The sequence below is a fragment of the Ictidomys tridecemlineatus genome, chromosome 7, assembly GCF_052094955.1.
Source record: "Ictidomys tridecemlineatus isolate mIctTri1 chromosome 7, mIctTri1.hap1, whole genome shotgun sequence".
NCBI lineage: Eukaryota > Metazoa > Chordata > Mammalia > Rodentia > Sciuridae > Ictidomys > Ictidomys tridecemlineatus.
Window position 1 is genome coordinate 178,548,721 of NC_135483.1, and position 13,364 is coordinate 178,562,084.

Genomic DNA, 13,364 nt, shown 5'->3' on the forward strand with positions numbered 1-13,364 from the left:
ACCGAAAACTGAAAAATAAATATTAAAAATTCTCTCACTCTCTCTCTTTTAAAAAAAAATACTTCAGGTTATTTGGAGGGAAAGCAATAGTCAGAGCCCAAACAATAATAATATCATTATCAATGAAAAACCAATGATAATGTTTTCATTATGGGAGAAAGTCCACTGTTCATCTCAGATCTATTGAATACTTACTGTTAGATGTAGTTTTTTCATTTTAAAGGGGAAAGAGCATCATTTGATACTCCACTCATATGGTGTGTTAAATATACCCAAGGCATAGAAGCATTTCTTCCCTTAATGTTGGTATACCTCATCAAAATGAAAATATCAAAATTAGGACTTCTGAAGGTATAATCCTCCTTGTGCAACTAATACATATGTAATCTCAATTTCTTTTTGTCCCTGTGCAGATAGTCTAAAAAGTTTTCCGTTCTTTTCAAGTCCCCAAAGACTTCTCCCACTATACTGGCACTCAGTAATCCTTACCTGATTAATGGTTTAGGTTTAGACTCCAGAGTCAGCCAATGTGAGTAGTTTCCCTTGCTCTGCAATGCGATAGTACGTATAGGTTTCTTATCCTCCGTAAGCCTCACTTTCCTCATGGGCAAAATAGGGATAACAGGAATATCTGTCTCGCCAGCATAGTGGCTCATTCCTGTAGTCCCAGCTATTTAGGAGACTGAGACAGGAGGATTGCAAGTTCAAGGTCAACCTCAGCAACTTATGAAGACCCTGTCTCAAAATAAAAAATAAGAAAGACTAGAAAATGTAGTAAATGTAGTGGTAAAATGCCCCTTTTGTTTCCCCAGTGCAAACAAAAACAAAAATGTATATATGTAAATATTTTTAAGATTAAATTTAAATAGAAAGGAATACCTTTCTCATGGAGTTTTCATGGGGGTTAGTTGAATAATGTTTGCTATTCATCTGGAACCCAATACAATGCCTAGCACACAATAACAGTGTTTGTCGGTAAATGATTTGGAAAATCTAAATTATTAGCATATTAGCAACAGTGACAACAATAGTGATGGTAGTAGCTATGATTTCATAAAGAAGATAGAGGCTACGAAGTGGGAATGCCTCAATTTTCTGGCTAATATTATCTAAAAACATATCTGTATTGCATCTACCTTTACTTTCTTTTTTTTTCCTGTCTCAGTGGAATTGTGTCCCAGGTCCAGTCCAAATTTCTTCCATTTTTACCTATGCCCTGAGCTCTCTCTTCTGTGTCCTCTGGTACTCTAGCCCACTAACAGCTTCTCTCTTTCTATATTTTCAGCATCTTCCTCTCTCATACCTCCTTTCCCTCCTCATCTAAAAATAAAGTAATCCCCTCAGCCTCCTCCCTCTAATTACTACCTGTTACGAATTACTAATCTAATTATTATCTTTCCTCCACAAGCCAGCTTTATTACAAGTCTACAATGCTTCTCTTCTCAGCTTTCACTCCCTTTTGCCCCCTCCACCTCTCTGAAACTGGTCTTCCAGAAGACATACATGGCTCAGTTCCCTTTAGCTTTGAAGTCCTTCTCTTTCATAACTTTTCCTTTTTAGCGTTTGACATTGTTAGTTATTATTTTCTTCTTGAAACTCACATATTTTCTTTAATTTCAGCTTCTCCAGATTTCCCAGTCTTTGACAACTCCCGTTCATATTCTTCAGGGGCTGCCTTTCTTTCCCTACCAACCTAAAATGTTGATGTAAGCTTTATCCTCAGAAAATAACTAGCATTTATTGAGCACAGGTAAAAAGCTGAGTGCTTTACTTGCATTGTCTGTTTGGATCCACTATGAAGTAGGTTATTTTATTGATACTATCTTAATATTGAGGCAACTGAGTATTAAAGATAAGAAACTTGCTCAAGATTCCAGTTGGTAAGTGTTGGAGTAAGGATTTAAATGCAGGCAGTCTTGATTCCAGAGCTTACACTCTTAGCTGTAATTCCATTTTGCCTTAGCAGTATGTGTCCCAAGACTTTTTAAATTTTCACTTACAGAAATTTGAAAACTAAATACCTCCCTGCAGCCTGGATTTTCATCCTATCCACTGTATAACTTAAGCATCTGTAGTTACCTGAAGTTCAGTATATCCAGAAATTGTCATCATCTTTCTTCTTCAGTGCCCCCTTTCAAATCTCCCTTCATACTGTTATTCTGTATTTGAATGAATGACACCTAATTTCCTGCAAGGCATTCCTTTCTTTACCTTTCCATATCTAATTGGTTTACCAAGCTATATTAAATTTGCCTCAAACCACCACTTTCACTTCAGATTGGTATAGTGGCTAATGGCATTGATTTTGGAGTCAGATAGATTCATGTCTAAACCCAAGCATTTCCGCTTAATAGCAATTGAAGGTGGCAAGTTGCTCTCTGTCAAGTGGCAGTAACAAATACCTGCCTTTGAGGAGCCTTCATTTGCTCATCTATAAAAGGACAATGATAATAGCTAACTCATGGGGTTATTGCAAAGTTTAACTGAGATAATTTAAATGTGCTTAGCATATGATGTTAGCTCTTAACAGCTTCACCCACTGGCATTACTTTTATGTATGCCTTCTCATTTTAGTTTGCTTTACTAAGATAACTTCTTAACCAGTCTAGTCTCTTTTTCTTTCTCCATTCTAGTCTCTTTCCAAGCCATCCTGCTGAGTGTTTTTTTTTTCTCAATATGTACCAGTTTATTGTAAAAGATATTACAAAAGATACAGAAGAAGGGATGCACAGGAGAAGGCATGTAAAGGAGTGCAGAGTTTCCATGCCCTCTGGGCATGCCACACTATAGGAACCTTCTGTGTTCAGCTATCTGAACTTAATTCTTTTGCGTTCTTATGGAGACTTTTTATTACTAGGTATAATTGATTAAGTCAGTGGCCAGTAGTGATCAACCTAAATTCAGCCCCTCTCTCCTTCCCAGAGGTGGAGAGTGGGACAAGTCTTGCTGAAGCTCCTATCCTGAAGCCTCCTAGGGCTGCAAGCCAAGGGTTTTTTGTTTGTTTGTTTGTTTTAAATACAAATATACAATCATATCACTCCTGCTTAAAATTCTTTAATGTCACGACTCTTGAACTTTTCTTCTTTCTTTTTTTTTTTTTGCCTCCTGTTGTATGGGGGATTGGATCCAGGTTGGATCCAGGGGTGCTTTACCACTGAGCTACATTCCTAGCCCCTACTCACATTTCTTATGCCTGTAATTTATATATTTTCTAGCCTCATCTCTAACTACTTCCCAGCTTGTGCTCTATGCTCTAGCCCAGTACAACTACTTGCTATTATAGGGGATACGCTGCTCATAATATTTTCATTGTTTTTATATTTTTTTAATTTGGTATTTTTCTATACCTAGGGTTTAGAGATAAGCTTAGTGACTGACACATTGTCAATATTCAGCAAATGTTTGGCTACCTAAATGAATTACAAAACTTATACATATTTGTGAAAGAAAGTGAGAAAAGGAGAAAGAACAAATACGCTAGTCACATCATCCAAATGTAGCAGTTGTTGACATTTGTGTGTATGTTGTAGTTTTGTATGGGTGATTTCTACATTCCAGAGCTTAGTGTTCTCACAGATAATTTGGGGATGAGAGTTGTTTTCCTTTCACACTTCACATGAATGCAATGTATGAAAAATTTCTAATACTGCTGTTAACCATGTTTCACTACTTTTTGCTTATTTTGCAGCTGTTTTTATGTATCTAGGACTGAGAAATTGGTATACATATCTCTTCACCCTTCCTTCCTTATAGTTTTATTTTGGAGGTATTAAAAAACTCTTCCATTTAATTCAGCCTCATATTTCCACAGAATTTAGCATAGTGCTTTGTAGATACAATGATTCTAAATTTTACTTTATAAGTTAATGAATATTGTTGCAAGGGCTAGTTGATATAGTAATGGTACTTTTCACCAGTGTTTTCTTGAAGAGCCAGCTGAAGTTCAGATAATATAGTAACTTATTAAACTGTAGGTAAACAAAAAATAAACCACCATGAACACCTTCAAGAAAGTAAGACCCTAGTGCTAGTCCCCAGTGCTAGTCAGGGACAAAACTGAGACTGCAATCCACTCTTTTGTCTTTAGATTTCCAAAAGTCCTGTCTGTCTCCTGGGAAGAACTGGCAAAGGTTAACTGAAATAGCTGCATAACTGGCTCTGACTTTTTGTTGTTATTGTTGTTGTGCCTGGGACTGAACCTGGCCTTGCACATTCTAGGCAAGTGCTCTGCTACTGAATTTCTTCCCAGTCCAATGACCTTTTTTTCCCTAAAATACTCAACACCCAGTGGAATTTCATTCTTCCTTAGTTTGTGCATTTTTATTCCATTTTTGCCATAAAGGTTTTGTGTGTTTGGTTTTTTTCCTTCTACTTTCAAGAAAAGGGCTCTGAAAGACAGCCTTTGTTTCCTTTTCTGGTCACCTCTTCTCTGCTTCTCAGAGGGAAAAGGTCAGTAGTGAATGGAAAAGATGTCAAGTAATGCAAGTTTTAATTCGCATACATATGGCTGTAATGATTTTGTTGTTGTTGCCTACATGTAAAAGGAGATTTGTTACTGAAATACTATCGTAGAAGCCAGATTTTACAATTACTTCTTTTTTTTTTTTGCTTCATTTTTAAGATAGCCACCTCTGTAAAGATCATTGTCTGAAGGCTGAGGCCTTGAACCACACCAAAAAAAGAAAGAAAAAGAAAACAATACATTTAGATACTAGTCTTGAAAAATCACTGAGAGTACATTTTAACTGGTCTTACCACAGAAAACATGTATAATAATCATTTGTCAGTTTAAATAAGTTTTAAGAAAGGAAATACTAGATCATAGTTATTAATTTCTTAATAACTGATGTCACTCAAGCTTTTTTTTTTTTTTTTTTTTTGGTAGAGGGATTAAACTCATGGGTGCTTAACCACTGTGCCACATCCCCAGCCCATTCATTCATATATTATCTAGAAACAGGGTCTCAGTAAGATGCTTAGGGCCTTGCTAAGTTGCTGAGGCCAGCTTTGAACTTGTGATCCTCCTGAGCTGCTGGGATTACAGGCATACACCACTGCATCGGCTCAACCATTTCTCAGTGGCTGCCTTACCCTGATTATTTCTCTGTGAGAAAATTCTTTATACCTTTACATTCCGCAGCAAATGGGCAGAGTCTTTGGCTTTCATTTTCTTCTTTGCAATTAACCTGACCTCCTCTTGATTTTAAAACAGGTTATTAAAACCAGCATGTTACTTGAGGGAAAATATATGTACTTTCTTGGACTCATCTTTCCCTTAGTACACAGATGCTGTTGGACTTGGTTATCATACCAAAACAGAATTAGGTTTATAAAAGAACAGATTAAAAGGGTTTTTTGCAATTTTCTTTTTGTAAGTTCAGGACTTCTTTACAAATCTCTTGTGTATTTAAAGATTGTCTAGTAAGTTTTGGTAGTTGTAAGTAGAAACTTATAAAGTTATGACACACATGATGAGAAGTTGGGTTATGGGACCCATCTTCTTCTGTGAACATGGAAAGCTATTAGCTTTTGGTTTCAAGACAGAGGCTAGCAAATGATGTCTGAAGGACAGATGGTTTTCTTATTTAAATGTAAGTTTCTATCCCCTGTACTTGCAGTTTTAACTTCTCCGAGGACTTTGTGATACAACTGCTTATTATGATCTTGTACTACTGTAAAGCAAAGCCAGAACTGCTCCGGGTTGGGCTCCCAGGGGCCCTGTGGCTGGGAGTGGGAGCAAGAATTACATGCTGTGGCTGTTTCTAATGCTTGGAAAATAAGTTACACTTTTCATATCAAAACTTCTGCTTTTTGTATTTTGTTTTGTTTTAAGGGGGAAAGTAAACCATTTTTTTTCTTTTCTTTTCTAGCCATGAAGAGGGTCCCACTGCTAAAAAATGTAAGACTGAGGAAGGGGAAGCCCACTTCAGTGTTTCAGGCTTGGCTGAAGTCAATATCACAAAGGTAAGCAGAGCCTTGTTAGTGTTCTACCCTTTTCAGGAAGGTAGGGACTTGAACAGATGACATCAAGTTTCATTGGTCAGTTAATGCCACTCTTTCTCTGTGTACTGTAGAGACCTATTCCATACTTTTTCCTTTCTTCCTTTAAGTAAAGAGTTAACTATACAATTGTATAATATATAGAGCTCCAAATAATATGTAGGTGTAGAATACCTCAGTGGTAGCACATTTTATGCAGATTTTTTTCTTGTTGCCTTCATTTTGCAACTTTCCATTTAGTCAAAATGGGGTAAGTGGGGTAAAAGTTATCAGTCTTACTCTCAAAGTACATAAAATTTTAAGTTAGTTTAACTTTCCTATTTCTTATCTAATACCCAACTTCAAAACAGGATTCAGAAGTTTAGGATTTTCCCTAACCAAGTATTTTTTGACACTTGAGAGCTTTATTTAATGAGAAGATTTTTGAAACTTGAAAATATCACCTTTTTTAAAGTTGCATTATTTTAATTCAATGGATCTTAAAACTTGCCCTTTACTAGCAAATTACACTAAAAGGGATATTCAACATCATGGCTTGCCTTTATGTCTGCCTCAAACAGAAATGCTCTCAGAAAAATCGGGTGTCTGAAAAGTGATTTAGATTTCATTTGTATACTTTTATAGTATACTTATTTGTTTTGAGAGCTTTTCTATGTACTATTCCAAAGCAAACTGGAGATAGTAGTACATTTTGTACTAAAGTTTCCCAGCGCAAATAGGAACTCCATTGCTTTCTCCCATGTGGCCCATTAAGGTTGGGACCAGCAAATTAAAGATACAGTTAGAAGGTATCATTAATTTTGGCAGAGAGTTGCATATTTGAAACTTTCTCTCCTAGCACTGTAGACTTTATACATGATCTGCTTTTACTTTTTTGAGGACATGTTCAGCTTGGACATATTTGTATGTTCTGCCAAAACTTTAATGCTAAATGACCAACAACAGTCCTCCCGAAGGGGCAGTTAAGTGAATCAAGCATTAAGCTGATATTTCTTATATTATTGTAGTGGAGCAAATACTGTGAACTTATACTAGAGCATCCTCCCTTTTCTTATTGGTTAAGTTTTAGTATGTACAGGCAGTACCTGTACCACATAAAGCCCTCAAGCTTGGCTTGTTTCTGATGACCCTCTAGAAACAAGTCAACTTGCATAAAGAAACATGAGTGAAAAGATTTGGGCAGCTGTGTGACCACTTGAATCTGCTAGCTTATAACAATGCCCTAGGAATGAAAATGATAGAAAAAGCCTCCTCTTTGTCTTTAAGAACACATTTATTGGGCTGGGGATGTGGCTCAAGCAGTAGGCGCTTGTCTGGCATGCACAGGGCGCTGGGTTCAATCCTCAGCACCACATAAAAATAAAATAAAGATGTTGTGTCCACCGAAAACTAAAAAGAAATAAATATTAAAAATTCTCTCTCTCTCTCTCTCTCTCTCTCTCTCTCTCTCTCTCAAAAAAAAAAAAAAAATATTTATTACATGAAACCTTCTGGTGTTGCCTGAGATGCTGCCAAAAAGAGAAGAGACTTGTAGGTTCATTGTCTGTGGGTCTGTTTCAGGTTGGAAGTGTGAATCCTGTTGAAAACTTCCGTGCTCTAGTGAGACAGAAGAATGCCAGCTTTGAGGAAGGTGAGTGCCTTGCCATCAGGTTGGCATTCAAGAGAAGCTACATAATTAAGATAATGGATTTAAGATCTAGATTAATAGCTGTTGCTTTTTGTTGTAATGTTTTATGCTGCTTTTATCTTTATTGGCAGGTCTTTGCAATTGTTCATTATTAGGGGCTCACTAAGGCAGCATTATGAGCATGTAGAGGAAAATACAGCACAATTCTGTCTCCAAAGAGAACTAATTTATAGGTCTCCTTGTTAAGGAAACTTGGGACCAGACCATGGAATTTTAGTTTCACTTCATTGAAGTTCTTTGAGGTCTTGTGAGTGAGCTTGGATTCTTTCTTCCTGTTTTTAGAGATACAGTTCTTGTTTCAGTCTTGAGTTTAGTCCCCATTATTGTAGTCCTAGAAATACCTTGCTGCTGCCCCTAGATTTGATTCTTCTCAAACTGACCACATCCTCACATTTTTCTTATCAGATATAACCTAGAATTTCATTTAGACTGCTAATATCAGTATAGCCTTCAGAGACAGATGGAGGGTCTGGGACCAATGTTTATTAACTGGATTGTGTTCAGGTTTCTATTCATATGCCATTTGAAGAGTTGCATCTGGCAGTCGGTAATCCTGCAGGTTTGTGTTTGTATACAGTATATTACCTTCATTTTGGATGCCCAGGGTCAGGCCTCTTTTTGAGCTGCCTTTTGGGTGTGTATTTATGTTCACATGTGCACAGAACTTCTCTTCCAGCATGGTGACATTTTAGAGGTAAAACTGATCTTTTAGTGCCTGTTAACACTACTACCTAACTTAGGTCTAAGGCACCTTACTGCTTGCAGTTTAGTAATCTTGCAAAATGACTGGACCTACTATGCTGTTGCTCAAAGGCAATCATAACTAGTTGGGCCTCAAAGAAAGCAAGCAGTCTACCAGGCCAAGTCCTATTGGCAAGAACACCAAAGGCCAAGCCCATGAGAATTTCCCAGGAAGACCAGCTTCATCATCATCTGCAGTCTTAATTGGGCTATGTATGTTTGGTGTTTTTAGATGAAAGACCTTTTGTCCTGCCATGAGTTGCCATACAGGAGAAAAGCTTTGGGGTTTAACATAAAATAAAACTTAATCTAAACAGAAAAGGGAAATTTACAATCTAAGTGACAGTTTTCCAGGAGGACTGGTAAAAGTAGAATTTCCCTCTTATGTAATTTGAGGTGATCGTGATAGACTTTCATAGTGTGGAACCTGTGTTATAGTCTGTTTTTTTGCATGTTGTGACTATTTAGAATGTGGCAGACAAGTCAGTGGACCTGTTATCTATCATGATTATTGTGTTTCTGAAGAAAGATTGAGCGCTTCTTAGCTTTTAATTTCAAAGACCTTGCCAAGTCTGGTGTCCTCCCTTTGGAAGCAGTTGGTCTCCCGGGTTGTTTCATGCATGATCTTTTCAGGGATTAAATCTGATCACCATTAAGTGATTATAGTGCACTCTGGTTATTTTGTGTCTACTATGTGCAAGACATTGTGCTAGCTTTATATTATATTCTTTGTTTCATTTACTCTGGGGAGCAATCCTGCAGTTAAGTGAGGAAGCAGAGAAAATGTTAGAGCTTTAATAGCTGGTGTCAGAATTTTCCAAAGAAGAGTATGATTTGTACTGGGAAAATACTTTGAATGGTGCTTAGGGGAGAGAATGGGTCTTTGTTCCCAGGCTTGGTGACCAGGCAGTTCTAAAGCTTTAGAGGAAAGATAAGTGCCTCTGACTCAGAAGTAGAAAACCTGGAGCTGGTTCAGAAGAAGAGGAGTGAGGCGAAGAGGTAAGAAGGAGCCAAAGGAATTGAGAGTTTAATACATGGGCACAGCCTTCCACAGCATGTCCCCAAGTCCTCACAAATAACCAGTGTCAGGAAAACTCTAGGGATGCTGAGTTGGTGTACTTTTTTGGTGAAGAGGCAGCATGGTTTCTGGAATTACTTCAGGCAGAGCAGAAAATACACCTGAGAACACAGGAGATCAGAGTCTGAAGATACCATGAGAGAGTAAATTCCTGGAACTTTACACAATCTTAGGAAAACATGGTTTCTCCCAGGCCAGGGAACTGGGGATTTGTAGCAGTCTTGTAAATATAATAAGGGTAAGTGGACTAGACGGCCTATAGATTACATAGGTAGTATTATCTCCATTTTAACAATGGAAACACTAAGAATGACAGAGATAGACTTTTCCCAAACCACACCAGGATTCAAACACATGTCTCTTTAACATACTGGATTTCTCTGCTTAGCCACATTTCCTAACATTTCCTAACAACTTCTTTTTCTATGCTTTTAAACAAATCATGATAAGGTCATGTATCTGAAACCTTGTGCCTATGGATAGAACTTTTTATGAGCAGACTGCCCTTTCATGTTGAATTTGACTTTTGAGTCCTAGCACATTGCTAGTGTTGTAACAGTGGATATCCCTCTGTACCTCATTTGAAGGCTTGGTGAATCAGAGCTTTCCAATGACATCACAAAACCAGACTTCCCTCCGAGCTGTCAGAAAATAGGACTGCCTGCTTATTAGCCACTAGTTCTGCTCTGTGGTTCGCACTAGGCTTCTCTTTTATCCTTCCCTCTCTTGCTTCCGGCTCCGGAAATTTTGTCTCCTTATTGCTTGTTCTTCTGCTTGGGCATCTCTTTAGTAAGGCCCTTTATAAGCCAAGACCCACTTCCCTTTCCCACCAAAGAGCACTCCCTAGAGATGTTAAGCAGCCTTTAAGGTAGTGATGTCCTTTATCCCTGTGTGAGGCCTCTGTCTAGGAAGGGGAAGGGAAGCCCTTTCCTTTTCTCCAGTCTGCCTTTTGATTTAGTTGCCAAAAGTATGCTCAACAGTAGGTAGTTGGTAAGATTGTTTTACCCAGTGGTAGAACTAGGCCATTTCACTGGAAATATCTTCTGTCAGGCCTAATTATAGAATAGTCACAGCAAGAGTATGGTGATACCGTTTTCCAATATCAGCAGTCTACAGTGGGAAGCTATATATTTTCTTATCTTCTGGTTTTCAATGTGAATGTTTCTTGTTCTAACATTACTGGTGGAGAGGAGATAATTCACACTAAATCCCAGGTGATGTGTTCTTCCTGGCCACTGGTGTTTCTGTGAGCTGTTCTGAAAGCTCTGTTAGGTACCCTTCTTCTGCTTGTGCCTTTCCTTCTTTTCTCCTTTGTGCCCTGTCATTCTGCCACCATAGTTTCAATAGAGACCATGGCTCTAAGTACAGTCATCTATCAGTTGTGAATGTAGGGTTGTTTCCCTATGCACGCTATTCATAAGTGCATTATCACCTTCGTCTATGGTCTGTTATCCGTGGTCATGGTTTATGTAGACTTCTCAGAGCCTCCTCTGGTGTAGTCTGTCCACTTGTTTGAATATGCTCCCCCACCCAGCTCATCAGTGAAGCTGTTGAGGAGGAACACTATGGATTTCCAACTGTTTGCCCCTTCCCTACTCTACTTAGGAAGAGTGCTAAAATGGTCAAAAGATAGCAAATTGGAGAAAGCAAAGCCACATTGCTTCAATCTTTCATGCAGTTCTTGCGTGATTGAAATATGTCTGAATTTATAAATTCCATTGAGTGTGGGACAATTATGTAAAATAGCTAGAATGTTCCTTGTGTGACAGAAACAGGCTCTCAGAGCCTGTCAGAAAAGATGGATATATGGAGACAGCTAATAGGACGGGATGTAACTAATTTTATAATGAGATGATTCTCTTTCATGTCCCTTGTTTTTGCCATTAGATTATAGGGTCTATATTAGGCTTCTGCATAGTGACAGGGTAGTAGAACTCCATTCCACTAAATTGAATTCACAAGAGTATGACTTGTTTAAAAACAAAAAATCAAAAACCTGGGAATACGTTCTAAGTAGAAATGCTACAGATTCCCAAACAGCTGCCACTTAACATTGGATCTGTGTACAGTGTGTACCTGTCCCTTTGATTAGAAGATTGATTCCATTTCTTTTGTGGCTGCTGAAGCACCTAATTTCTCTAGTTTTTCTTTCCATTCGTTTTGGATCATATCTTATCCCTGAGTCTTTTTGCCTTACTTTTTCACCTTTTCTTATTTTCATCATCACAAACATTTTAATTTTAAAATATATTTCTTAAAATTCACTTTTCCAAAGTTTTCCAGCAGAAGGAAAAATGGGGTACAATTGTGATGATATTATATTAAAACCAAACATGGAGATTTCTTGGAAAATTAGGGAATGGAACCACCATTTGACCCAGCTATCCCTCTCCTTGGTCTATACCCAAAGGACTTAAAAACAGCATACTACAGGGACACAGCCACATCAGTGTTTATAGCAGCACAATTCACAATAGTTAAACTGTGGAACCAACCTAGATGCCTTTCAATAGATGAATGGATTAAAAAAAGTAGCATATATACACAATGGAATATTACTCAGCAATAAAAGAGAATAAAATCATGGCATTTGCAGGTAAATGGATGGAGTTAGAGAAGATAATGCTAAGTGAAGTTAGCTAATCCCCAAAAACCAAATGCTAAATGTTTTCTTTGATATAAGGAGGCTGATTCATAGTGGGATAGGGAGAGGGAGCATGGGAGGAATAGACGAACTCTAGATAGGGCAGAGGGGTTGAAGGGGAAATGAGGGGACATGGAGTTATTAATGATGGTGGAATATGTGATCATTATTATCCAAAGTACAGGTATGAAGGCACGAATTTGTGTGAATATACTATGTATACAACCAGAGATAGGAAAATTTGTGCTATCTCTATATAATAAGGATTGTAATGCATTCCGCTGTCATATACAAATAAATAAGTAAATAAAACCAAATAGATCTTTGTTTTAAACGATGTAGCGGCACTATCCCATTTGCACAACAGTTTATTCATGTGGAGTATGCAATTTTCTGCTGAGTCAAGCCCTAAATGGGATCCTTGATCATTGTTCTCTAGGAAAAATTTCCTGTGTGTGTGTGTTTTATTTTTGTAATTGACCCTGATTTATGTAATCTTGGGTATGAATTATGTAATTTTTCATAGCTCTGTCTACACAAAGATTAAAAATGTGGCCTCTGTCTATATGCACAGATCTAGTCAGTTAAAAGCAAAAATTAGTTCTGTCAAATAACTTGAATATCTTAAAAGAAAGATACTAAATACAGTGGTGACTAAAATTTTAAACATCTTTAACTTATGAAAGTGTTTTTGTTGTTGTTGTTTTGTTTTGTTTTTAATAACAGTTTGGTATACTTAGTTCTTTCCCAAAAGAGCACCAATGCATCTAGTCATGAAAGAGGTTTAGTCTGTACTTCATATATTTTCCTTTGTTCTTCACTGGCTTCCTTTTTGACTCATTTTAAATTGTTAAATTCCAGAACTTAATGATCCAGGATTATTTTATGCCTTTTATCAAGACAAGCTGTCTTGATAAAAATAAATAAAAATAAAAATCAGTCTGTTTAGAATCCGAGAGGTTACCTGCTGAGAGGGTGTGTTAGTATTTGACATGGTAAAGACACATCAGTGGTCCTTAGGGTCTTAGTCATCTTCCATGTGGGTGACTGAAGTCCAGCTATGTAGTAAAGTGACTTCCCTTAAACTTGCTGACTAATTTTTCTTCTTTTATGTTACAAATTGAAAAGTTATCTTTCCCTCTGGCTGAAAACATGGCTCTTAAGAACACATTTTCTGCATCAGAGCCCAGATCCATGCAAGCTGGCATTTTACT

General features: G+C 37.5%; 1 protein-coding gene across 3 annotated transcripts in view; it reads left to right on the forward strand.

The window, feature by feature from the left end:
* The window catches only part of Xrcc5 (X-ray repair cross complementing 5), an 82,421-nt gene that overhangs the window by 38,910 nt on the left and 30,147 nt on the right, over nucleotides 1-13,364 (forward strand). For all 3 annotated transcript variants that reach the window (XM_005331837.5, XM_078017974.1, XM_078017975.1), the window contains 2 exons: nucleotides 5,871-5,964; nucleotides 7,561-7,630. In XM_005331837.5, coding sequence (XP_005331894.1) covers nucleotides 5,871-5,964; nucleotides 7,561-7,630 — 164 coding nt within the window. The remainder of the gene's footprint in view (nucleotides 1-5,870; nucleotides 5,965-7,560; nucleotides 7,631-13,364) is intronic.